The following is a 27,748-nucleotide window of genomic DNA, read 5'->3' as shown; positions in this document are numbered from 1 at the left end:
GTAGTGAGACTGAGTCCATGTTTTAACCTAAACAGAATTCTGATTAATTTCTACTCTTCACAAATTTTTATTCTTAATTTATAGCCAATCATCCTAAAACTCATTTTAAAACTACTTAGAAATCAAAGTTCATAAATCACTTTTTTCCCCTGGATATGTAATTCATGTTAGACTAAATCTTGTTTCAACTCTGATAACAGAATCTATTTTTAAAAAGTCTCATTTAGCCAGAACATCAGATGTTTCATCTATATTTCATTAATCACACATGTAAAGATAATCTATCTCATATCAATAACAGCAGACCACAACTTTTAAAAAAACTCAATACCCCCCTCTTGCATACCCAAATTGCAGAACATGAACATTTCCAATGCAAGAGTGCACTTTTATTTATTTTTTTAAAGATTTTATTTATTTATTTTTTTCTCCCCAAAGCCCCAGTAGATAGCTGTATGTCATAGCTGCACATCCCTCCAGTTGCTGTATGTGGGACACGGCCCCAACATGGCCGGAGAAGTGGTGCGTCGGTGCGCGCCCGGGATCCGAACCTGGGCTGCCAGCAGTGGAGCGCGCGCACTCAACCGCTAAGCCACAGGGCTGGCCCCAAGAGTGCACTTTTAAATAGTAATTTGGGTCATAACATTATTCCTATTGCAGCTTGATTACAGTGAATCTAACTGCAGCTCAACATTTTCCCCATTTATACTCTTCACTCTTTTTGAGGCTTGCTTAGTCTTCAGTTTAATATGCTTTTTTAGTTTTAATGCTTGGTGCTTTCTTGGTAATTTGTAGAATGTATATTTTGGAGAACTTTCAAGTTTTGCTCTAAACTTCATCTGTTTCAGGAGAACACAGAATGGGGGTTGAACATCTCAGCAATGCCCTTTTAGTGTGTGGGCAACCACAGGAACTTCTGAAGGTTTTCAAACACACACTCCCTCCCAAGGTATTTGAGATGCTGTTGCACAAAATCCCCCTTATTTGCCAGGTGAGCACATATTTAATTATCTTTGTGAAATGAACACAGTAAATAACCATGGTGGACTTGTTTACATAGAAATAGCAAAGTATGCGTGTGAAGGGCCCAAAGTTTTAAAATTTTGAGTAAAATCTCTGAATTTTTGGTTGCTTTTCTTGCCTTAAGATGAAACAAGCCTCTTCTTTCATGTTCTTTTGACTGTAAAGAATTGTATATTTTATTGAGTATTGTACATTTCAACTTTAAAGATAGCACTGTTAATATTTTGTCTTTGTACTTTCAAAGACATCACAATTATTGACTGCAGTGTCAACAGAGGCCTGTAAGTAGTATTGTTAGTTAAATGACCTAATGGCTTAAAAATTAGATGTTATATAGAAAACCATAAATTATCAAAGCAGAACAATACTTCTACTTTCCAATAATATGACAAAACATAGAAATTACTTTGGTAAATTTAAACATATAGGCTAATGAGTGTTCTATTTAGTTACAAGTTTAGACTGGTATCAAATGAAATCCATTCATAAGCCAGTTTATTAATAGGTATTAGTCCACTTACATTTACCAAGCTTATACATCAACTAGAATTTCCTGCAAATGCATGGATTTAAGATTCATTTAGCCATAAGACGCTACTTTAATTTTGTTCACTTTTTATTACACTGATCACATTTCCTGGCTGAGAATACACTGTATATCGTTGATCTGACTCTGAATCATTCATATTGGACTTGCAGCTTTTGAACAAAACACAGAACAACACAGTGCCACTGGAGTGTAATTGTCAACTCTTAAACATTCCCAAGCTAGTCTCAGATAGGATGTTTCCTGAAAATATGTGAAAACGTAGCTAGGATAAGATTGTGTGATGCCCACCCTGACACAGGAAGGGAAGCAGAAGGATCGTGCATTGAAATGATTAGCAAGTAACTATTTTATGTATTTACCAGCAATTTGAGGCAGACATGAATGAACAGGAATACTTGGAGGATGATCCTGATTGAAAAACATTTCAACGTATCCACGGTCCAGAGGGAATACTATGGTACTATATAGTATAAACAACTGCTCAGTGATAATTCCAATTATTTTACTTTAGTAATAAAATTTTTTCTATCTCATACATGATTGGACACACATTTTGCTTTAAAATTAACAGTCACAATTGAAGAAACAATGGTTTATTTTTCTAATCAAGGGACCAAGCTGCTAAATCTTAAGGCATCAACAAATGTTGCATCTTATTATTTTCAATGAACAATAAGACCTTCTATTTTTGATTATTCCTGGTAAATAGCAATTTTGTTTCTCCAGTGGTTTCCATTTGCCAAACAGTCATGATAGATGGTTTCACATTGTGGCTACTGCTTTTAGGGGATTCTGTCAGATGAATCCTCATTTCCAGTGCAGCAGCTGTTGGCCATCTTTCTTCAGAAGTCCGTCCATCAGGACTGCTCTATCGTGGTTGGCCAAGAAGTCCTGCTTTGGCTGCCAGGGCTTCATTCTGCTGAATATGATATTCTTGAAATCTCATGGATATCCTTTGTGTCATTTTTAAATATTTCTGCAAGCAATGTTCTGAACAGGTGGTCTAGAAATTAAAAAGAGAAGATCCAAGAGGCAACACAAAAATATTAATTTTAAAAAATGCACGTATTCTCAAAGAACCACCAGTGGGTGCTTTTCTTTTCTTTGAATATATCTGAGAATTAAATGGTATTAATGAGTAGCAAGTGACCATAGCTTTCAACTGTTAATACTTTAATCTATTTACAAAAACTAATATATACAGAATGCCTACCAGTTTGTAGGCACTGAGAACAATGGCAATTAAGTCCCTGCCTTCTGGACTAGATTTTCTGCACGTATGTTTCGATATTAACTGCAAAGCCTATATGCCTATCCCTTATTCTGACTGTTAAAATGTAGGCCCCAGTAGCAAGTTTGTCCTTTTTAATGAGAAACTTCATTCTCAACATTCTTAACTTTCAAACTTTTACTTTTTAACAAGAAGAATATTACATTTAGCATCTCAACTCCGTCATTTATTTAACAAGTACTTCTTAATTGCTGGTTATATGTTAAGTTCTTGGCATGAATGTTTATCAGCATCTTCCACTAGAGGAAGTTTATGTCACTTTTAGCCAATATATCAGTGTTTTGATGAGGATATTAAAAGTTATGACTTCTAACAGGATTGGGTTTTCAGAGTCCACCTATGCAATATAAGCCACCAAATTCAAGCTCTGCTTTTTCTAAAATTAACCTGAATTCTTAGGGTCAGATAGAAAAGCCATGTCAAGTTTCTCTCGCCAGGCCATCTTGACTGAAATCTCATTACTAAGAATCTTTGCTATGGAACAGTAATTCAGCAAGCCCCAGGCACCTTCTCTGAAAAAAGTCTGCCGTTGTACAATGTGACTGTTATGTTAAATCTGGCATCGTTAAACTCAGTGCCATGGGTCCTTGGCTGCTTCAATTCCTCTGAGCAATGGAACATAAAATGTAGCCCAAATTCCTGTAATAACTAAGAACAAGTGAAAAGCTTAGAGGGATCCCATTTATATTGTTTATGACAAGCTTAGAGAACTTTTAGTGGGCAACACTTTTCATACCTCTTCAGGTTTTACTTCTCTTGTTGTGAAGTCTTTAACACAGTCCAAAAAGCAGGTTTCTGTAAGTTTATTGTAGGTTCCAAGAAATTCCTTAAACTACAAACAAATCAGAAGGTTCTTTAATATTTGGTTTTTAAAACACTTTAATTACTGATGTTTGAATTTAGGCGAAATATCCTGTAATGCTTGAAATCAAAGTTTCTTTCATTAACTTAAATGGGTATAATATGATCGAAAAAATATAGTCAACTTTTCTAATTGACTATTTATTCTTTCCTGGATATTCTGTCAAATTATCTGAAAAATAAGTATGCTTCATGTCATTTAACATCCATGTTTGGAAATGAAATATAAAGTTATTTTTTGAGATCATTGACTGACATGGTTGCATCCAGTAGTGACTTAAATTTTTTGCAAAATCTTTTTTCCCTAATTATAATACCTTACCTGTTTTATCTGATCAGATTCTGGTATTTGTGCAGCCATATTCTTTTGGTATGTTTATTAGTCACCTGATTTAAAAAAAAAAAAAAGTTTGTCAATCTATTAACAAATGTTTTTATGCTAGCTGAATAGTTAGGTAATAAAAACAAGAATAGTTTATTAAATAGAATGGAAACAAGTCTACCTGAAATTATTGTTCATATTTTATAAATTTCTGAGTATGTAATTATATGTCCCCCCACCCCCACCATTTCCCAGGTCATTAATGACAACAAAGAACCTGACAGTTTAGAATTAGATTTTTTAATGCTTAGCTATGAGACCCAAAGGCCCTGTCTATCTAAATCTCAGTTTTAAGATGGTTTGCTCTCGGGCCGGCCCTGTGGCTTGGTGGTTAAGTGTGTGCGCTGCAATGCTGGTGGCCCGGGTTCGGATCCCGGGTGTGCATTGAGGCACCACTTCTCCGTCCATCCTGAGGCCGAGTCCCACATACAGCAACTAGAAGGATGTGCAGCTATGACATACAACTATCTACTGGGGCTTTGGGGGGAAAAAATAAAAATAAATAAAATCTTTAAGATGGTTTGCTCTGTTACTTTGCAAAGCCACTTGTTAAATAAAGCCCACTCCTAGTAGCATTTTAAGGGAAAGCAAGGAATCTCTGGTGTCTTCCCATAAGTACTTAACTATTCCACTGGTTGCTAATATAACTTTGACCTGTACTACTAATGATCCTTTTACTATCTCTACATAAATGCAAAGGTTCTATTAATTAACAAACACTATCCACCTATAAATCAACAACCCTAATGAAAGATATTCAGAGTTCTAAATGACTCTAAAAGGAAGTTACTGGAGTTGTACATTCTACAATTCAAAAAGGGAAATCAGAGACTCATCAGAAACTTCGGAACACAGGACACTTGTGATCTAACTTGCGGGCAACAGAAAAATGAAGATAAGGAGGTCAAAAAGCCTCTCTGAATTACTGGGATATTCACGTATCCTAAATGGAAGACCTAGGCTCACTTAATCCGGATATAAGAATATCACATTATTTACATATTCTATCCTGGTTATCCATTCTAAAATGGATGAACGTCTCATATAAAAGATTTGTATAAAATATAGCTGTTTAAAATAGAAATTAAACAGCATGTAAGAGGAAGAATGCCAGCCCTGGTGGTCTAGTAGTTGAGACTCGGCAGGCAGTCTTACTGCCACAGCCGGGTTCGTTTCCTAGACAGGGAACCACACCACTCGTCTGTCGGTTGCCGTACTGTGCGGGCTGCGTGCTGCTGTGATGCTGAAAGCTATGCCACCAGTATTTCAAATACCAACAGGGTTACCAAGGGTGGACAGGTTTCAGTGGAGCTTCCAGACTAAGACAGACTAGGAAGAAGGACCTGGCCACCCACTTCCAAAAAAATCGGCCATGAACACCCTATGAATTGCAATGGGGCGTTGTCTGATATAGTGCTGGAAGGTGAGAGGATGGTGCAAAAGCATCAAGAAGGGTTCTGCTCTGCTGTACACGGGGTTGCTAGGAGTCAAGAGTCGACTTGACAGCAGTAACAACAACAAAAAGGAAGAATAAGTAAATACTAATTATATACACTGTAGATTATAACAGAATTTCTATGCATTACATTTAGCTTTGAGTTTCCTGATAAATGCAAAAAGATAAACTGGATGTGTATATAATTCTTATTAGCTCATCAATTACTATTTAAAGTGGCTCTGAAAAAGCATGAAATTTTCATGAAGCTTATATGGAGATAAAACTGAGCAGGAAATTCAAGCTTAGGGCAAAGTGTATGCTACCATCATGAAAAAAATTAATTCTCATTTTGATTAACAAATACAATCCATGGTAATTCCATTCCAGTATTCCCAACCATAAACAGTCAGGTGTCACCTAACGATGGTGATATGTTCTAAGAAATGCATTGTTAGGTGATTTTGTCCTTGTTTGAGCAGCATCGAGTGTACTTACATAAACCTAGATGAGATAGCCAACCACACACCTGGGCTATATGGTAATAATCTTATGGGACCACTGTCAAATATGCAGTCTGTCACTGACTGAAACGTAGTTATGCGGTCATGACTGTATATACCTTCCCCTCTTTTGCATTTATTTTTCCCTCCTCTTTTTTCCTTATCCTGTATGTTTGTATTACTGATATTTTTAAAAAGTCATTTTTTCCATATGTAAGGGAAAGCATCAATTCTTTTCTATTTGCTATGATAGTCTCATTCCAGATGTTATAGCTCATAGTTTTCTTTGAAGTAATGATTAATAAAAAGTGTAATTGTCTATAGTTCAGAGAATCTTTGGTTTAGTAGTAACAGGATATAAACTATCTTTTCTACTAAATCTCCTCTGTATCTGCTACAAACAATGCAGTAGAGGTTTTACGTTAGCCCAACATTTAGACAACTAGTGTTCCATAAACACCTAAAAAGTTAAGGTGAATGCTCTTTATTCTTATTTCACAGCTTTATAAACAATATATTTTTTACCACATAAACTACCTGATAAATACCAAGAATTAACTGAAGGTCACAATTTTTCAGGTACTGCTGTGACTATCATCATTCATGTTCCAGGTAAGGTAATATCCATTATAGTTCCTCTTAGCTCATTTAAATCATGAAATACTGACTCCATACCCTCCAACTATTGAACTGCACAGAAATCCAAACCTAATTATTGCATCATCTTCTAATATCGACTTCAAACTTATTTATAGTTTTGGATCTTAGCAGTTACTATTCTAATTAGTTGATAGATATTCATTCAATAAACATTTATTGAACAGACCAAGGACTGTGCTAGTTATGAAACCAGCCATGCTTCTGAGGTAAGATGCATCTTTATGGCTGCCGTAAAATACCACTAACCAGTCAAAGAAACAGAGGATCCTGTGAGTATACCACACAATGATGTTTAGGACTTGTGCTTCTGGGAAGACAGTGTAGACATGCTTTTTCCTGTTCTTCTCACTAAATACAACTAAAACCCTGGACATCACATATAAAACAAACATCAGACTCTAAAAGGTAGAGAGAGGAAGTATACTGGCTAGGGCCCTTAGGACCCGAGAAGCAACACTGTGGTGAATTCTCTTTTTTCTTGTCTCATATATCACAGACTTGGAGCTGAAGAAGCCAGCAATCTGCAAATGCCAATGGGGACAGTCAAAAAAAGCCCTCCCCAAAAGGCTGCCCTGTCTAACCAAAGGGCCAGGAAAGGGGAAGCCTTTAAGAGAGAAAACATTAACACAGTAATTGCTAAATTGTCCAGGCAGACATAGAAAAACCTATGGCCCTCATGCCCACCCACATCCGCATAAGCCAGCTTGGGAGCCTAGATGTCCACCCTCGCTAGGCTGTAACAAGGCCCTCCAACTCCCATACCAGAGTGGTATGAGAGGGGCCATAGGGGAGCAGCGACTTTCATACTTGCTGGGCATTAATGAGGACCACCCCCAAGTGTCGGTGGCAACCACATGGGGAGCCTGGATCTCCACTTCACTTGGCAGTAATGAGGTACCCCTCTCCCTCCCCCACTCTAGGGTAGTATCAAAGGAGGCCTGGTTGAGACTCAGGACTTGCAGTACTGCCCCATGGTAATTACGCCACATACCCTCCTATGGTGTCAGTGGAGGCCAGGAGGGGAGCAGTAATGAAGGATTCCAGGCCCTCTTGGCCGGGAGACGCCAGGGGAGGCCTAGTGGAGAGCCGTAACTCCCACTCACACCCAGCAGTAGTGAGGAGCATTCCCTACCACAAACACCTTCAGTGACAGAGTGAGGAACCTGGACTTCTACCCTCTCCTGACAGTAATGAGGTGGCCCTCCCTTCTCCCCACTTCTAATGGAGCAGTGTCAAAAAGAAGCCAGCTAGAAGAGAAGGTTTAAACAACATCTAGAGTTTCATAACATAAGATGCAAAATGTCCAGGTTACAATAAAAAAAAAATCACATCATACCAAGAACTAAGAAGATCTCAAACTGAATGAAAAAAGATAATCAATAGATATCCAACACTGAGATGATAGATGTTAGAATTATTTGACAAAGATTTGTAAACAGCTATTATAAAAAATGTTCAACACCATCAACCAACAAGATAGAATAAACCAACATTTATAGAATATTTCACCCAATACCACAGAAAACACATTTTTATCAAGTACTCATGGAACACATACCAAGATAAACCATATCCTGAGCCATAAAACTAGCCTGAACAAATTTAAAAGAATTAAAATCATACAGAGTGTGTTCTCTGACCACAATGGAATCAAACTAGAAACCAGCATCAGAAAGATAACAGGAAAATCTCCAAACATTTGGAAAATAAACAATACACTTCTAAGTAATCCATGGGTCAAAGAGGAAGTCTCAAGGAAATTTTTAAAAAAATCATTGAAGTGAATGAAACTGAAAATACAACATATCAAAATTTGTGTGACACAGTTAAATCAGTGCCAAGAGCAAAAGTTATAGCACTAATTGCATTATATACAATTAGAGAAGAGGAAATGTCTCAAATCAACAATTTAAGCTTCCACCTTAAGCATCTAGAAAAAGAAGAGCAAAATAAACCCAAAGCATGTAGAAGCAAGGAAATAATAAAGAGCAGAAATCAATGAAAATGAAAACAGAAAAGCAACAGACGAAAATCAATGAAACAAAGAGCTGGTTCTTTGAATAGATTATAACAGACAAACCTCCAGCAAGACTAACAAAAAAAGAAGTCACAAATTATCATTATCAGGAATAAAATGGTGTATCACCATAGACCTTGCAGACATCAAAAAGATAACAGAACTACTCTATATACATAAATCTAACAACTTATTCATGAATTTAGTATTATCCTGCTATCAAAACGAAAGACAGTACGTAAGAGAAAACTACAGAAAAATATCCTCATAAAATAGACATAAAAATCCTTAATAAAAAGCAAATGTAATTCAGCAATATATAAAAAGAATTATATACCCTGAATAAGTGAGGTTTATTCCAGAGATACAAGATTGGTTCAATATTTGAAAATTAATAAATGTAATCTACCATATTAATAGACTAAAGAATAAAAATCACATGATCATATCAATTGGTGCAGAAAAAGCATTTGAAAAATTCAACACTCATTCATGATAAAACTCTCTGAAAATTAGGAAGAGAGGGGAACTTCAACTTGATAATGAGCATCTATTAAAAAAACCCTACAGGGGCCAGCCCGGTGGCGCAAGTGGTTAAGTGTGCACGCTCCACTGTGGCGGCCTGGGGTTCGCTGGTTCGGATCCCGGTGTGCACCGACGCACCGCTTGTCAAGCCATGCTGTGGCGGCGTCCCATATAAAGTACAGGAAGATGGGCATGGATGTTAGCCCAGGGACAGTCTTCCTCAGCGAAAAAGAGAACTGGCAGATGTTAGCTCAGGGCCGATCTTCCTCACAAAAAAAAAAAAAACCTACACCCTACACTGTAGTTAATGGTGAAAGACTAATATTTTCCCCTAAGATCATGAGCAAGGCAAGCTGTCTGCTGTTACTACTCTTAGTCAACATACTGCTGGAAATTCTACCCAGTGCAGTTAGGCAAGAAAAGGAAATGAGACAAACAGATTGTAAAGGAAGAAAATAAAACTGTCCCTCTTTGCAGATGACATGATTGTGAACATAGAAAATCTCAAAGAATCTACAAAGAAACTCCTAGAACTAATAAGTGAGTTCAGCAAGATGACAGGATACAAGATAATCTACATGCAAAAATCAATCGTATTTCTATATACTTGCAATGAACACATGGACACTGAAATTAAAAATACAACATGATTTATAATCACTCAGAAAAAAAAACAGGGGTAAATCTAACAAAGCACGTAAAGGACTTGAAGGCTGAAAACTACAAAATGCTGATGAAAGAAATCAAAGACCTAAATAAATGAAGAGATATATGATGTTCATGGATTGAAGACTCAACATAGTAAGGATGTTAATTTTCCCAACATTGATATACAGGCTCAATGCAATTTCTATCAAGGTCCTAGTAAGATTTCTTATAAATATAGACAAGATTATTTTAAAATTTATATGGAAAGCAAAGGGACTGAAATAGCTAAAATATATTTGAAAAAAAAAAAAAGTGTGGGAATCAGTCTACCTGATTTCAAGACTTATTTATACAGTTATAGTAATCAATACTGTGTGGTATTGGTGGAGCAGTAGACACATAAGTCAATGAAACAGAATAGAGAACTCAGAAACAGAGTCACACAAATATGCCCAACTGATTTTTGGTAAAGGTGCAAAAGCAATTAAATGAAGGCTAGCCTTTTCAACAAATGGTGCTAAGAGCATCTGTATATTCATAGGCAAAAAATTTAACCATGAACTAAGTCTCTCACTTTATACAAAAATTAACTCAAAATGGATCAGGGACTTAAGTGTAAAACATAAAACTATTACAACTTAGAAAAATAGGAGAAAATCTTTCGGCTGACTTGACATCAAAAGCAAACTACGTATCTGACAAAGAATTAGTAACTAGAAAATACAAAGAAATCTCCAAACTCAATGGTAAAAACAGAAACAATCCAATTAGAAAAAGGGCAAAGACATGAGAAGACACTTCACCAAAGATGATATACATATGGCAAAGAGACACATGAGAAGATGTTCAACATCATTAGCCATTAGGGAAACACAAATTAAAACCACAATGATATATGGCATCACACACCTATCAGAATGGCTAAATTAAAAAAATATAGTGACAACACCAAATGCTGGTGAGGATGTGGAAAAACTGGATCACTCAGATATTGCTAGTGGTAATGTAAAATCATATAGCCAGTCTGGTAAACAGTTTCACAGTGTCTTGAAAAATGAAACATACAACTACCATGTGACCCAGCAACTGCATTCCTGGGCATTTATCACAGACAAATGAAAACTTGTGTTCACACAAAATCCTATACATGAAATGTTTATAGAAACTTTATTCGTAACAGTCAAAAACTGGACACAATCCAGATGTTCTTCAATGAGTTAAACAAACTGGTATACCCATACCATGGAATGTGCTCAGCAATAAAAAGGAATGAGGTATTGATCCACACAACAACCTGGATGAATCTCTAGAGAATTATGCTGAGTTTTGAAAAAAGCCAATCCCAAAGGTTACATACTGTATGATTCCATTTATATAACATTATTGAAATGACAAAATTCTAGAAATGGAGAACATATTAGTGGTTGCCAGGGGTTAAAGAGGGGGTGGGGGTAGAAGGGAAGTAGGTATTGCTATAAAAAGGCAACAGGAGAGACTTTTGTAATGGAAATGTTATGTATCTTGATCATATTAATATCAATATCCTGGTTGTGATATTGTACTATAGTTTTGTGAGGTGTTACCATTGTGGAAAACTGGGTAAAGGGCACAAGGGATCTCTGTATTTTTTCTTACAACTGCATGTGAATTTATAATAATCTCAAAATAACAAGTTTAATAAAAAAGAAAAAAGTCAGGTTGTCCAGCTTTCTAATCTCTTCAAAGAACAAGATGCAGTGTGGTAGATGCTGGTAAATGTTCAGAACTAGAGTTCTTTTGGCCTCCTACTCAGAAAACATTCTGAAAAGATCCAAGAACTGGTTAGATAACTTTTGTGGAAATAGGTATTAAATGAAACCATTGTTTTGTGGGAACTTAAAAAACACAGAAGGGCAATAAAACACGTATTTGGCAACTTGGTTTACCAACAGGCCTCCAACTGAAAGCACAAAAGGTCATCCATAAGACCCTGACCCTTCTGAATTGTTGAACTGCACAGGGAACTCGCTGTTTTTAGGGGGCCATGCAGCAAACTGGACTTTCTATAGCTCACACCAAAAAAGAAAACACATCCGATTTCCTTCTTTATAAAACTTTAGAAATTAACATGTTCTCTAATTGTAATGCCAAAATTTGGTTCTTTTTCCTATTCCTATCCTTGTATTTCTTCAGGTTAAATTTCGTATGTAATGAATATGAACCAGAGGTCAGAGAGGCAGAAAGTATGAAATCTTTAAATGTTGTGTAAGTTTCAGAGACTGGTAACACTGTACTCCACTTTCCCGTTACTATACAACTCACGGTAACAAATGATGGTTGTTATTGGGAAGTATTAGACAAAACACAGATGAGGAGTGCCCCAAATGTTGTTGGTATGAAGTTTATTTATTTATTTTCTTGGTATTGTCTTTTAATACACAGTCCTTAACAGTATATATCGCCTCCTTTAAATGAAATATAGCTTATCATAAGAGTAAAATGATCTATTTTTTGAGAATTTAGAAAATAAAAGGCAAAAAGTTCTACTACTCAAAGACCACTATGTTAACATTATGATTTCCTCTTCTCTAGAATCAATTATGTATTTTATTTTTTCAAGTATCCTCCCAGACCTACAACTGAACTCAAATGCTGAGTCAGCAATTTTCTTAAGTCTGCCTGTATCTCCAAAGCTCTCCTCTGTAGTCACCAAGCTCAAGAGTATGGCATACCCAATTGTAGGCAACTGTCCTAGCAAATACTGGAGATGGTTTGAGTGAATGAATAATTTTCAAATTTACTTGCTAGTTTGGGGTCTTCTAAGTCTTTCTATTTTACAATTATTTAATCATAAGTTATGCTGATTGACAAAGTCCAACAGCCACACAAACCATCTTGATGCTGAAAATAGGTAGAAGCGATGTGGCTGCCCTTTTATTTGGTCCTTGTTTCCAGATATTAAAGCCAATGTTTGTTATTATAGAGGCAAATATCCAATCAGGGGTTACCTTCTGGTTATATCCCTGAAACATGGAGAGGGAGGGGGAAGGGATAAGAGAATTATAGAATCTCTGGCTTAGGTCTTGGGAATGATTACAGCAATGCTAAGTTATTTTTGTGTCACACAAAATATATCATAAACCCAGGGAACTTGAGAGTAGAGATCGTGTCAGTCATCAGGCTCAAACCTTTTCTGATGCATGAGTTTCCTTTCTGTTCTCGAAAAGTAGCTGTCCAACCTTTGCTTGAATGTCTCCAGTGAGGCCTGATTTCTTACCTGAAAAATGAGGGGATTATAATATGACTGCTCAGGATCTTTCAAGCTCTAAGTCTATTTGATGAAACCTAAACTTCTGTTGGCTAAATCATTTTTTAAAAAGCCTCTTGCTTTTCAATAAGTGAAATCAGTTTTCTCAATCTGTTCTGAAGTTATTAATTCTTTAGCATATGTGTTATTATATGTATTAAAAAATACTTAAGGGGCTGGCCCAGTGGCATAGTGGTTAAGTTCACAGAGCACTTCAGTGGCCTGGGGTTTGCAGGTTCCAATCCCGGGCGTGGACCTTCACACCGCTCATCAAGCCATGCTGTGGCGGCGTCCCACATACAAAATACAGGAAGATGGGCACAGATGTTAGCTCAGGGCTAATCTTCCTCAAGCAAAAAAGAGGAAGATTGGCAATGGATGTTAGCGCAGGGCTGATCTTACTCACCAAAAAACCTCAATATCCTTATCTTTCCAGGTAGTATGTTCAGGTGAACACACAAGGACAAATAATTCCCAGAAATTTCTAAATAGTAAGAAAAATAACTAACCAGGATGTGATGGGGGAGATGCCCTCCATTTATTTTTTGAATTATAGGTCTGGAGCTAAATTTCTACTTTTGCTCAAACTTAGTTTACAGTAAGGGATTCTTCTGAGGTCCCTGGCCACTATCACTATAATTGATGCTGGTCTCTGCATGATTGGTACCAGTAATTGGTAGTCTTGTGATTCAGGCAAGGATCATGAATGGATGATAAATGTACTGGGTGACAGGTTGCTGGGGAACAGGATATATCCATGGTCTCAAAGCATCTCTATAGGTTACTTATCACAAAAGGAAAACTGTCTCTTTACAGTGGAAAAATCTGGCAGTCACCATCTTAACCAATAAAGACACAGTATCACCTATGTGGTATTACTCTGAACATGAAGGAATAATTAGGAAAATGCACAATGTGGGACAATTTGTAAGATGACTAGACTGGTCTTTTCAAAAAGTTAAAGTCATAAAGAAAATGGGTAGAGGGCTGTTCTAGATTAAGAGACTTAAGAGTCATGACAACTAAACACAATTTTGGGGATACCTGGAGAAATCTGAATATGTTATCTTCTCAGGTGTGATAATCTTATTGTGGCTATGTAACATTGTTCTTAAGGAGATGCATGCTGAAGAAATTAGGGTTCAAGGTCATGATGTCTGCAACTTACTTGCAGATGGTTCACCAGAAAAAAGTCTACGTATGTATGTATATATGGAGATATGAGAGTAGGAAAGGGAAAGCAAATAAGTAAAAATGTTAATAACAAAAAAGAAATGAAAAAGAAAACAATCTCGTGAGCCATGTTTCTTTCTGTTCCAGGGCTATCAGTGTCTTTTATTTGATAAGTCAGATGTCTAAATTGATCTGAACTAACTTGTTTGATTGATATAAAATAGGACTCTACCACATGTCCCTTTACTTTAGATTATTTGCAGCAGGTTTAGGAAGTTATGTCTGATTAACTGGGAACCCTAACTCATTATTAACCAGAGAAAAAAATATTTTTGAAAGATTAGTGCATACTACTTTCAGGTTTAAAGGATGGCTTCAAGGCTTAAAGGATGAGCCTATGACCCCTGGACTAAATGGGGGCAAAACTTTGCCCAGCTTTAACCCCAGCTCTGCCATTAAAGGGGTTGTAAGATCCAGATCAAGTCACTTATTCAAGTCACTTTAATGAGTTTCTATGCCTAGGCTCACACCTTAGACACTAGAGAGGGGCAAGTTCACTTTTTCATTCACATCTAAATTTCACCTAGAAAACAAGGGAGTTAAATCATCTCCAAAGTCTCTTACAGCTCTGACATTGTCATATTTTTTAATTCACCTATATTATAAAACAAATTGTGAACAAACAGGTACTACCTGAGAGTCCAGTAATGAAGAGGGAAAGGTACCTGAAATAAGAAATAATGATTAGGGGCCGCCCCCGTGGCTTAGTGGTTAAGTGCGTGCGCTCCGTTACTGGCAGCCCGGGTTCGGATCCCGGGCGCGCACCGACGCACCGCTCCTCCAGCCATGCTGAGGCCGAGTCCCACATACAGCAACTAGAAGGATGTGCAGCTATGACAGACAACTATCTACTGAGGCTTTGGGGAAAAAAGGAGGAGGCTTGGCAATAGATGTTAGCGCAGACCCGGTCTTCCTCAGCAAAAAGAGGAGGATTAGCACGGATGTTAGCTCAGGGCTGATCTTCCTCACAAAAAAAAAATAATAAAAAAAATAAAAGCTATAAAAAATAATGACTAATTACAGAAACTCATTAAGATGCAAAGAATAATTAAAAGGTTCTCCAAAGCTGAGCCCTCAAGGTCCCTTTTACTTCTAGGATTTCTTCTTTGAAAGCTGACAGCTGAGACGTAAAAATAAATAAAATTTGTTATTTAGCTTTTTTACCTCAGGGTACATTTTTTGCTTTGATTAATCTTTTTTAAAAACCTCCAGTAATGCGTAAAGGGAAACATCTACAGAGTGCGTCCTCAGAAACTAGCAGATCACAAAAGGGGTGTTGGCCCTGCTGCTCTGCCTAGAGAGAATTTTTCAGTTCAAGGAGGGTCTCCTGCCTGTGTGCTCGAGGTCAGGGCGTGGATGCCTCACAGTCTAACACTCCGGCTGCCCCAAAACAAGACTCCGACACCCCAACCCCGGGGTGGGAGTGACTCAGAGCCTCAAATTCCGACCCTCGCCCCGGTCACACGGTCCCAGGGCAGGTTCCAAACCCGCTCTGGGGACGCGCTGCCCGGCTCCGTAGCCTCCCACAGCCCCAAGTACAAGCGGCAGCCGCCTCCAGAGACTCCGCCACCTTTCCAGAGCGTAGCCTGCCGCCCCCCGCCCGGGAACCCTGGATTCTGAGGGCAGAGGAAAGAGACCATACTTAAGCACAGGCTCTGGCATCCAACACCAGTACGCGGCTGGGGGGCTGCGCTGCCCGTTGGTCGGGGTCACGGCGGGCGCCGCAGCCGCTGGATGGAAGAGAACACGTGGGAGCGGTGATGTCAAATAGCCCTTAGATTCTTCGAAGCCGATTCGTTATAACGCGGGGCACTCCAGAGGAAAAAGTCGACATCATCAGGGAATTCTAAAATCCCCTCAGACTTAATTTTTGTTATTGCCTGCTTAGACAATGCAGTCTATTCCTTACTTCCTCGTCAATATCAACCCGAATCTGTCAAAACTCTTTCTAAAACTAATTTACTTAATCGCGCGTCCCTAACGGTCTCCTGGAGCTACCCTATAAACAGTCCCTAATAAACACGAGTTGTATTACAAGTTAGGTCGGGAGCTCTGCAGGTCTTCGATGAGGCTCTTGGGTTTTAGTCAATGTTCAAGTCTTCTCGGGCAATGTACTGCCTTAAAAAAAAAAAAAAACAGAAAAAACCAAATTCACTCGTGCTTTAAGCCTTTTACGTTGGGAGCTTGTTTCCACCCGGAGAGAAAGGGAGGAGCACCGCCGACCGTTTAGCTTTCCGGTTGGATGTTTCGGACGATTTTCTTGGCGCGCATGCGTGTTGTGTCTCAAGGGCGGGCTTAAAGGGAAGTGGGTGTGGACCCGCGGGCAACTGAAGCTGTTGTGAGGTTAGACCTGTGACTGTGCGGTTGCCGAGCGTTCTGGAGACGTGGGGAGGTGCTTTTAGGTGTCCGAGGATTGCATCTGGAGAAGTGTGTAAGACTCTGGCTGAAGAAAGCTATTAAGCATCTTATGTGGGTGATTTTTAAAAAAAATAGCGTTTCGGTTTACCTGCTTGACTCCCTCTTCTCAACAGCTCTTAACTCCGCCTGCGCATCTGTTTGGTTTTGCGCTGCCGGCTCTCGGGTCGGGGACTGCGCTGTGTGATGATGCTTATTGTTGCTCTTGCGGCCACTCTCTTGTCATCCTCACGTTCAGATTCATTGGCATGGTGCATTAACAGACTGAGTGGCATTAATGGGTACATGTGATGTTCTAGTCTAATCCTGGACTAAATACCATATAGAAAGTTGTAGCTTTGTGGATAGTCTATTTAGACGGTGTTTTATTTAAAAGTTGATGACTGCGTGTTTTTAGAATCAGTTGAAATTCACGTTTTCTTCATTCATACTCCTCCCCCGCTTCTTCTCCTCGCACCCCAAGTCTTCAAAGAGGCGAAACGTTTGTTCCGAAGTTTTATGGACCCAGAAGAAAGTTCTGCTCAGAACTGTGGGACTAGTTTTGTTACCAATAATATGAAAGGCTCCGAGTTTAGCCCGGAAAAGAAAAAAAAGGTTAAAGTACCAGCGAGGAGACTTCGTGAGGTAGTTTCTCCAAATCAGGGAGATACTTTGGCTTTGCTGAAAGATGCGTTGTCCTGTGTTCCTCCAGCGTTGTCTGCAAATAAACGTCTTCCTGCTGGAACGGGGGCTGGCTTGAATGGAACGTCACGTGGTATGATTCCCAATCGTTTTCCCTTTTGTAAATCTTTAGTCTTTATTTTCATTTCCTTGTTTTGTGTTTCAAAATGTGGAGGATTTTTTAATGTTTTAATTACCAAATATTAGTTATGGCTAGTTTGTACAGGTGTTTGAAAACTGACCCCTTTCCCTGGGAAAATGGCCGGGCGCAGTGTACATCGCATAATATGGAATAGATGGAATGAATGAAACATTTCCTTTGTGTTTTTTCTTTGTGTGGTTTTTGCACACTGTTCTTGTTCACATCTGTGACGGACACACTTAACTAGTATGATGTGCTTATTTCTCACCACTGGGGCGCTTTACTAAGTGCTCTACCTCCGGTTTGGATCGTGCTATCCAGTTTGGCATGGTAGAAAAGCATGACGTTTGCCTTTTCATGGCTTCCACGTTCTAATTCATTTAACCTGTCTGGAGCTTAGTGCAAATGAGAACAACGTATATGCTTTACCCACCTTACTGGTAATTGTAAGGATCAAATTAATAAATGTTTGTGAAAAAACAAAAATGCTTTTATAATGCTGCTTTTTTGGGGGTACAGCATAAGAGGCCTACTGTTAAATCAGATTTTTACATATTTTGTACATATTTTGTTCCTGGCAAATGATTCTATCCATAGTTTGTCTAAATCCAACAGTGTAATGATGTATTTTAATTTTATTTATTTATTTATTTTATTCCCCCAAAGCCCCAGTAGATAGTTGTATGTCATAGCTGCACATCCTTCTAGTTGCTGTATGTGGGACGCGGCCTCAGCATGACTGGAGAAGCAGTGCGTCGGTGCGCGCCCAGGATCCGAACCCAGGCCGCCAGCAGCAGAGTGTGCGCACTTAACCTCTAAGCCACAGGGCCGGCCCAAATGATGTATTTTAAAACATTTTATTCTTAGCCCACTTGATTGTCAGTACTGACTTTTTTTTTTTTAATAATTTTATTTATTTATTTATTTTTCCCCAAAGCCCCAGTAGATAGTTGTATGTCATAGCTGCACGTCCTTCTAGTTGCTGTACGTGGGACGTGGGCTCAGCATGGCTGGAGAAGCTGTGTGTCGGTGCGTGCCTGGGATCCGAACCCCAGTGGCCAGTAGCGGAGCGCGCACACTTAACCACTAAGCCCCGGGGCTGGCCCTGTACTGACTCTTATTTTCCAAAATATCAGCTGTGAAACCTTCACTGGGATATATTTAATTACATTTTAAGTTTTTTGCATGAAAAGTGGCTTCAATTTAGGTCTTGCATTAATATGGAGTATATAGTTCTTGAATCGTGCCTGTACAGTTTCTAAAAGTAAGGTTCTGATTTAGAAATCACTAAAATTGATTCCTTTGTTTTGTTAGATTCATCAGACTTATCCTTGGCTAGAAATTACCAGCAGCCTCCATTAGAAAATCCTGCTGTGTCAGAAAGTGTAAGTAAAAGGATTCTTAATTATGCTCATGTTAAAATTTTCAGTATTGTTGAATAATGTGTTTTTAAATTATGTTTGATTAGCCTTGTTTTTATTTAAATTTCACTTACCAAGATAAATGTTTTACATACTACAATTGTGACTTGAATAGTGTGTGAGACATTAAACAAAAGGCCTTCTATAGAATCCAAGATACGCGTTAGTAAGATAATGACCATTGAGCGAAATATTGTAACTGAAAAGAAGCTCTGCTGTTATCTAAGACAAAGGTATTCTAGATCAGAGACTTAACATATTGTTAGGTAAAGGAAAAGGAACAGTAACAACATAATTTTTTAAAAAAATGAGATGTAATTATATATCGTTCAGACTACTGTGAGGTCTTTGTGTGTGTTTTTTCAGGGGTCTTTAAGAAATAATATGAAATTCTGATCTTAACCTTTTTTATTTATAATGCTGAAAATATTTGATGACAAATATGTTTTAGTCGTGCAATCTAATTAGACTTTGACTACTAATCATAATATTGACCTATATTTTGTCAATTTAACAAGTCTTTAAAGAAGAGAATTTCACAATATAATATTTTGAAAATTGAAGCTGGTAAACTAAGAATGAAATTGAAACTATTTACTTATTAACTTTGTCAAAAACTCACAATAAAAATGTATAATTATGGAGCCAGCCCTGATGGCCTAGTGGTTAAAGTTTGGCTCTCCCACCACTTTGGCAGCCCAGGTTGGGTTCCCGGTTGTGGAAACACACCACCATCTGTCAGTAGCCATGCTGTGGCGGTGGCTCACGTGGAAGAACTAGAAAGACTTACAACTAGAATATACAACTATGTACTGGGGCTTTGGGTAGGGAGGAAAAAAGAGGAAGATTGGCAACAGTTGTTAGCTCAGGGCGAATCTTTCCCAGCAAAAACAAAAAAAAAAGTATAATTATGTGCCATACTTGGTCCCTGAGTAAATGCCTCGCGTTTGGATTGGTGTTTTTTGTTTCTTTTCTGAGCAGGCCTTATTTAATGATTAATAGTATTTGAATTCCATTCTCTAAATAATTTCTCAGATATATGGATATGCTGTTATTGTGTAATTGAAGACAAATGGGTGATCTTTAGAAGATCATCAGTCAGGATCCCATTAGATTTAATATGGGCTCACAGCTTGTTTTTGTGTAGATTTGCATATTGAGAAGACTAAGGGAGTTTGTGCCTGATATACTCACGTTTATAAGCTTATTTATATCTGCTCCTATTCATACCTATTTCTCCCTACTACCAGAAGATGAGATGTCCTTTTTTCTATTTGAGGCTAACCTTTATGAATGTGTGGAAAGAAAACAAAAACTTAAAAGAAAATTCATTGGAGAAAATGCAAAGGGATAAAGGAAAAAAGAAATTCCACAACTAAAATCAACAATTGTTAACATTTTGAGTTTTTTTTCCTATGGATTTATATATTTTTTGACTATATGGGACCATACTGTTTTATAACTAAGTAGTATTAATGATATCTTTCCATGTCATTGATTTTTTTTTTGTGAGGAAGCTTGGCCCTGAGCTAACATCTGTGCCAATCTTCCTCTATTTTGTATGTGGGACGGCTGCCACAGCATGGCTTGATGAGCGCTGTGTAGGTCCGTGCCCAGGATCCGAACCCATGAATGCTGGGCTGCCAAAGCAGAGCACACCAACTTAAGCACTACGCCACCAGGCCAGCCCCAACGTCATTGATTTTATTTTGGTCATTGATTTTTTTTTTTTCTAGAAACTTTTAATGGGTTCGTAGAATTTCAATGTATGTGTGTCCCATAGTTTATTTGTTCATATTCCTGTCATTTGACATTAAGGTTTTTTCTCGCAATTTTTGATAATATAAACAACCATGTGATGAACATTCTTGTGAATATTCCAGGTCATTACCTTAGGATTAATTTCTAGATGTAAAATTATTAGATCAAAGGATATGTACACTTTTTGAAATGTTTCTAAATTGCCTTCAGAAAGACTGTATTAATATATATTCTCTCCAGCAAGGTCATGAGTGGATGTAATAGAATTATTTTCCCCCATCTTTACCAATATGGAGCATTAAAATTTTAAAAAATCTTTGCCATTTTGATAAGTAAAAAAGGCATCTCGCTTTTATTTTGTATTTCTTTTATTGTTAGTAAATGGGAAATTTTTTTCATGTATATTGCCATCTGTATTTATTCTTCTGTGATTTACATGTTTATGTGCTTTTTCTTACTGATTTGTAGAAGTTCTCTAATTTCCCAGATGCATTCTACTGTATTGTTAGTCTCATCTGGCTATTTTTAGGAAGTTAACAACTGTTATCAGTGGATAGTTTGGATCAGTTTCCTTTTGTGGTTTTCTCTTTTACTTTTTCTGATGTAGCAGAAGAAAAAAAAAGTATGTCTAGGGAAGGTGAAGAGCAATGTTGAATGAACCTACTACTTAAAAAGTCATGGTGTCTTAGCAGTGAGTAGAATCTTAGAGATGAAGTGTAGGGTTACACAAGTAAACAGAAAGCTATTTGCTGCAGAGAATCCTTCTGAGACCACACTGTGAGCTCAGTAGCAGAGAACGCTGTGATTAATTTGTGATGTTGTGCCGTGTGCTGGCCATCCTTATGCATTCCATTTGACTTACAGTGAATCAGATTTTCACATTTAACTGTAGCAACTGAGAAGTTACGTGACTTGCTCTCCTAGAAGTGGCAAATCAGGATTTGAGTCTGAATTTCAGGGCCATAGTTGCTTGCTTATTCATTTGCTCGTTCATTCACTTGTTTGACAACTGATTACTCACTCATTCCACAAATCCTTGAGTAGCTTCAATGTGCCTAAGCATTGTGGTGGTGTTGGGAATTCAGTATATAAAGCACACAGTCCTGCCCTCCCGGAACACAGTAGTCACATAGCTAGTAAAAGGTACTTGATAAGTAATAAATCTAAAGTTTATTTAGCCTTTCATTTCCTCTTTTCATATCTCAAAGGATTTTTCTAAAGATGTTGCAGTGCAAGGGTTGCCTTTGGATAAAATGGAAGAGAGCAACAGACAAAAAGGTATAAGGATAGATTTGATTTTTTGTTGTTGTTGTGGTAATATATACATAACATAAAATTTACCATTTTTACCATTTTTAAGTGTTCTCTGGCATTGGGTACATTCGCCTTGTGCAGCCATCACCACCATCCATCTCCATAAATTTTCATCTTCCCCAACTGAAACTCTGTACTCATTAAATACTAACTTCATTCCTCCCACCCTCCAGTCCCTGGGAACCACCATTCTGCCTTTGGTCTCTGTGAATTTCACTATACTGCATATATATGGAATCATACAATGTTTGTCCTTTTGTGATTGACTTATTTCACTTAGCGTGTCTTCACGGTTCATCTATGTTGTAACATGTTAGAATTTCTTTTTTTATTTTTTGTGGGGAAGATCGGCCCTGAGCTAACATCTGCCAATCCTCCTCTTTTTGCTGAGGAAGACTGGCCCTGGGCTAACATCCATGCCCATCTTCCTCCACTTTATATGGGACGCTGCCACATGGGTGCGTGCTCGGGATGGAACCGTTGAACCCTGGGCTGCCGCAGCAGAGCGCGTGCACTTAACCACTTGCGCCACCGGGCCGGCCCCTAGAATTTCTTTTGTAAGGATAGAATTTTACATTTTTAGACATTCATTGATGTTTTTAGATATTCATTAAACAGGCTGTTAGTTTTTTTTTATTATTTTCATTTTTAATTAGGTTTTCCCTCCAAATTAAAATATTAATGGAATCTCTAAAATCCAGAAAAAGGTTTGCAGTTGTAAAGGTAATTTTATTATTACCAACCTATTGCACAGGTCTGGTATTAGATTCTGGATCTAACTCTGTTTATAGATTCTGTTAATAAATTCTGAATTCAAGTTTTGACTAGTCTTTGGTAAGATAATAGATTAAAAATATTTTGTAATTTATTAAAAATTTTGAAAAATTTTATTCAATGCTATTTTTTAAGCGCTTGGTTTTATTTTCATCTAAGGAGTTTTCTCTTTCGAGTTTGAGCAAATGTCTCCAGTTTAGCCTCAGATGTTTTTGATACAATTATTTTCCTAGGGTCTAGGGTTACAACTATTATTACCAGTCACTTAATTTGTTCCTTGCCTTTTTTTAATTGAGAAATCTTATTGCTGAATTCCTAAACATTGTTTTAGTTAAAAAAGGTTTTTTGGAGTAGCTTATTAGAATTTAATAAATTTTCAGGAATCTGAAGTGTATCTTTGTGTCTTGATTTTGCAGCAAATGACATCTTTATTTCTCAATACACTATGGGACAAAAAGATGCTCTAAGAGCAGTTTTAAAGCAAAAGTAAGTTTCATTTACAGAACATAGGTGGGCATTTCTTGTGTTTGTATATGGTTCTCCAAAATCAGCTTCATTTATACTTTGGACATAGGGAAAACTTTCTTTTCAATGTGGGAGATATGTATTGTGTGATGATATATGTAAAGTGTTTTTCATGGTGCTGGGCACATATGCAATACTCAATGGCTGTTAACTATTCTTATAGAGGAGGTACTGTTCTAAGCACTTTATGTGCGTTAACTCATTCAATACTCACAAGATCCAGTGAAATAGATTCCATTACGATCCCAATTTACAGAATTCTCATTTTATAGATGAGGAAACTGAGGCACAGAGAGATTGATTTTTCCCAGGGTCATTTAGCAGGTATTCACCGGGCTGAGCTTCAAACCCAAGCAATCTACCTTTAGAGCCTGCTCTCTTAATCACTTCACTATACCACTTGTAGTAGCAGTCAAGTAGTTCCAAATACAGAATACTTATTATTTACTATCAAAGGACAGTTAGACTTTTCCTGCTCAAGATTTGAGAAAGGGACAAGCTTAGCATCTGGATGGAGTGAAGGGAGACCATGGCTACTACTCCATCTAAATGATCCCTCCAGCTTTATCTTATATACCAATGAAATACAGAACCAACCCTGACAGCAGCACCACGATGACCATGAAAGAATACGTCACTACTCTGGAGGCAATTTTTGTTATTTTTATCATTACTAGGGAAGGAACAGGATGCGTATTCTTAGGCTAAGTGTATTCTACTCCTGAACCCGAGCAGCCTGGAAGGCCCCTTAGAAAACAGGACAAATTTTTACTTACTTTTGAGCTCTCAATTTATTCAAAAAGGAAATTTTATATTTCTTCTGTAAATGGAAAGTCAGTATTTCTAATAATACAATTAAAATAAATATACAACTATTAAAATAAAACGTTTATTCTTTTCACACTTACAGTTATCCATGGTATACATATTATGCTCTGGAAAACACTGGACTAACAAAAATAAATACTGTCTTTAAACCACAAGGGTATGATCTGAGCCAGCCAGGTTGTTGGCCTCATCATGTCTTTGCTTTTTACCTTTGTTCAGCCTACAATTCCTAGTATGTGATATGGTGGTTAGGAGAGGAATTTGGATGGTAAATTGTATCCTGGGGTTTATAAATATATAAGAAAAAGCAAAAATAAGGGCAGAGGGGTGGTGCAGTCTCTCAAATGCTATACTTGAACTAAAAATTACAGATTACATCTGACTCAGTTGGACAGAAAGTGATTACCACTTGCATCCAGCTGACCCCAGGAGAAGTGGCTGCTCCAGCCGCAGTGGGGACTTTTTCAACTTGCCTTCAAGTCAGAGCTTTCCGAACTCTCAGATCTGAGAGGGAGAAGTTGTTTATAAACATGTGGACAGTGAGAGGTAACTGTGAAAACTACCCCTCTTATCTGTTGAAGTAGATTCTCCCCACTTCAGGGTGAATGAACAGAATTTTTAAAGATTTTATTTATTCATTTTTTTCCCCCCAAAGCCCCAGTAGATAGTTGTATGTCATAGGTTCACATCCTTCTAGTTGCTGTACGTGGGACTCGGCCTCGCGTTGGACAGAGAGGTGGTGCCTTGGGGCGCGCCCGGGATCTGAACCCGGGCCGCCAGCATCAGAGCGCACGCACTTAACCACTAAGCCACGGAGCCGGCCCTGAACAGAATTTTTAAAAAAAGCTAGGCATGGCCTCTGAGAAGGTAATTGCAATGTAGAGAATAATTGAAATAGAACTATAAAGATGACTCTCATGTTGAGTTAAAAGACAGTCTAGTTATCTCTCAAGAGAGAGATTTTGCTATAGTCAGTGTCACTTGAATTTTTTTTATTTGGAGAATGGTAGATGCAATTTGGCAAAATGATTCTAAAATTTATCTGGAAGGACATACAGTTGAGAATATATATATCTGTTGTTAAGAATGCATACATATAGAATACACACAATTGAGACTAGCTAATTTTGGAAAAACAAAAACAGAATGACAGAGAATTTGCCCTATTTGATATTTAAATGTGCTCTGAAGCTATAATAATGAAAGGTAATAGACTGGAGCCTTTGAGGAAGGAAGAGTGTCTAGAACAAGGGGAAAAGGTCCTAACGTGGCTAGAGAGGTAAGCAAAGGGCTAGTTTATGAACTCCTTTAAAGGAGTTTGGACTGTAAGAGAAATGGCAAATCATTTAAAGTTTTAGAGTATGATATATATTTCTTAAAAGGCTCACTCAAGTATTGATATCAAAATATGGATTAGAAGATGAGTGGACTGTAGTCGAGGAAACTAATTGGCTACATATTTTTCAGGGATCTCTTTGAGAGATGGATTAGATTGGCCCTGAATACATTGGGGAGTGGTGGAATGAGGGTGGGAATCATGCTGGACTGGAGAGAAGTAAACAGATATGGAAGATGATTTGGAGATAGAATTGGCAAGAATCGATGATTAGATGTGAGAGCGAGGAAGGAGCTGAGGGTGAATCCCAGATTTTTGGCGTATATAAGTGCATGGTCAGTAGTAGTATTCATTGAGAAAGGGAATCCTTGGGAAAGAATCCTTGGAGGAATAAATTTTATTTTGGACATAGGCAGGGGTTTGAGGTACCTATGAGACATCCAGGTAAAAAATGTCCAGTTGAAAATTGAATATAAAGGTCAAATTCACAAAAAGGAGTCTAAGCTAGAAATCCAGATGTAGGAGTCATCAGTATGTTGATGGTAGTCTAAGCTCTGGAAATGGTCGAAGTGACTCAGTGAGAGTGAAAAGAAAGATGGCAGCGGGCAGGACTCGGAGAAAACCAGACCTTTGAGAGAGACACAAAGAAAGCAAGCCAGGGGCTGGCCCAGTGGTGCAGCGGTTAAGTGCGTGCGCTCCGCTGCGGCGGCCCGGGGTTGGCAGGTTTGGACCCGGGGCGTGCACCGATGCACTGCTTGTTAAGCCATGCTGTGGTGGTGTCCCATATAAAGTAGAGGATGGCTGATTATCAAGACTCAATTCTGTCGTAGAGGCACTGTATGCAAAAGAAGTTAATGAAGGGAGAGATCAAGAGGAAGTGTTATAAGGACAGGCTTATTGAAGAAGCTAAGGCTTGCATTGGATCTTAAAGAGGGAGAAGGATATAGTAGAAGGATTGGGTAGAAGAAGGTTGAGAGAACAGAGTGAGGAAAGGCCTGGAGTCCGCTGTGGGAGTGGTGTGCAATCAGCGAGTGTGACCCCAGAGACGGTTGTTTCATGAGAACAGGAGGTATATACAGGAAGCTAAGGCAGGGCCACAGGTCGGAGGTGTGGAAGGCCAACCGAGGAAATTAGCCTGTTCGGTTTTCTCGATGGAACTGTTTTCGATTTTTGTGTGGTAGAGAAATGTGTGTGGGAAGTTTCTTAACTAAGTAAAAACTGAAAGAATGAAATAATTGGCAAGAGATGATGAAGTTTTGTACTAGAGAGGGAGAAGCAGGAAGGGAGAATTGCTGTTCCCAGAGAAGCTGGGTGTTGTGGGAAGATCTCTGGGAACTGGGCCCTAACTCTGCCACTTACTAGTTCTGTGACTCTGATCAAACAAATCCTGTTACCTCTGTGGACCTCAGCTTCTTCATCTGTAAAATTAGGAAATTAGGATAGATGGCCTGTGGGGTTTCCCCTGCCTCTATAATTCTATGACACTATTCCTGCAATTGTGATGGAATAATTGACAAAGCATGAAGCGTGATCACTCAGTTGGGTGTCAGAAGATAAGTGGAGGGTGGAGAAGTTAAGATAACTGTAACATTTTGAGACTGAGAGAAAAATGATGCTCTTAGTAAAAATGAGGAAATATCAAAGAGTAAGAGTAAGTTTAAGAGCTCTGGGCCTTCTTTAAGAATCGAAGGGGGGGATTCAGGAGCTGGAGATAGGCACATTCCTGCTGATTTTACTTAGATTTACCTAGAGACTTCTCAGTTTTATCAGTGGTTCCTTCCATTGTTTTCTTTTAGGCCAAATATAGAGCAAAATTGACCAGTCTTTTTTTTTTTTAGTATTTAGTTAAATGCCTTATTGTGAATATGTATCTATTTGCTGGACCCATTTGTAGTCTAGGCTGCTTAATAGTGTGTTTTGTGCCCATTTTAATAAACTTAGGTGATAATTATTAAACCTAACTGAGCTAGAACTTAAAAAATTCTTTTCAGCAGTTTTAACAGTCCCTCTTGGGTTGTCTTCCTTTGCGAGTAAAACTTGGTACTTGAATTCTTAGAGCCTTTTCTGCATGTTTTAAATTTGTACTTCTTGATTATATATCTTTGTAATTGTGTCCATGTCTTTTTCATGTGTTGTTAAGTCTTATTTTCTGAAATAT

General features: G+C 38.0%; 2 protein-coding genes across 13 annotated transcripts in view; one reads left to right on the top strand and one right to left on the bottom strand.

Moving 5' to 3' along the window:
- Window positions 1-27,748, top strand: part of LOC101392261 (protein TALPID3) — a 157,777-nt gene that overhangs the window by 9,228 nt on the left and 120,801 nt on the right. For 3 of the 11 annotated variants that reach the window (XM_087448440.1, XM_087448441.1, XM_087448438.1), the window contains exons 1-4: window positions 16,740-17,583; window positions 18,946-19,016; window positions 22,022-22,091; window positions 23,318-23,387. In XM_087448440.1, the coding sequence (XP_087304566.1) occupies window positions 17,328-17,583; window positions 18,946-19,016; window positions 22,022-22,091; window positions 23,318-23,387 (467 nt within the window). In that variant the 5' untranslated portion in view covers window positions 16,740-17,327. Of the gene's footprint in view, window positions 1-848; window positions 992-1,935; window positions 2,106-16,736; window positions 17,584-18,944; window positions 19,017-22,021; window positions 22,092-23,317; window positions 23,388-27,748 lie in introns of those variants that run through there. The other 8 variants (XM_087448436.1, XM_087448437.1, XM_014784272.2 and 5 more) reach the window with 8 other exon arrangements.
- On the bottom strand, window positions 1,492-16,189 carry TIMM9 (translocase of inner mitochondrial membrane 9). Of its 2 annotated transcripts, XM_004426200.3 has the most exons (5): window positions 16,057-16,149; window positions 13,063-13,151; window positions 4,048-4,112; window positions 3,601-3,696; window positions 2,151-2,576 (listed from the first exon to the last, which is right to left on the bottom strand). In XM_004426200.3, the coding sequence occupies exons 3-5, from the start codon at window positions 4,084-4,086 to the stop codon at window positions 2,442-2,444; spliced, it is 270 nt and encodes an 89-aa protein (XP_004426257.1). In that variant the 5' UTR covers window positions 4,087-4,112; window positions 13,063-13,151; window positions 16,057-16,149; the 3' UTR covers window positions 2,151-2,441. The 2 variants fall into 2 exon arrangements, with proteins under 2 accessions (XP_087304572.1, XP_004426257.1); XM_087448446.1 differs by lacking the exon at window positions 13,063-13,151 and having other exon boundaries at window positions 1,492-2,576; window positions 16,057-16,189.

The sequence above is a fragment of the Ceratotherium simum genome, chromosome 24 (assembly GCF_057802395.1).
Source record: "Ceratotherium simum simum isolate JZ-2026a chromosome 24, ASM5780239v1, whole genome shotgun sequence".
In the NCBI taxonomy this organism is placed as follows: domain Eukaryota; kingdom Metazoa; phylum Chordata; class Mammalia; order Perissodactyla; family Rhinocerotidae; genus Ceratotherium; species Ceratotherium simum.
This window is presented reverse-complemented; position numbering and strand designations above follow the sequence as displayed.

What these genes read in the sequence shown, in the direction of transcription:
- TIMM9 (XM_087448446.1), bottom strand. Translation starts at nt 4,086, where the DNA reads ATGGCTGCACAAATACCAGAATCTGATCAGATAAAACAG. An exon ending in AATCTGATCAGATAAAACAG is followed by an intron (nt 3,697 to 4,047) that starts GTAAGGTATTAT and finishes ATTTGTTTGTAG; the next exon opens with TTTAAGGAATTTCTTGGAAC. An exon ending in GAGAAGTAAAACCTGAAGAG is followed by an intron (nt 2,577 to 3,600) that starts GTATGAAAAGTG and finishes TTTAATTTCTAG; the next exon opens with ACCACCTGTTCAGAACATTG.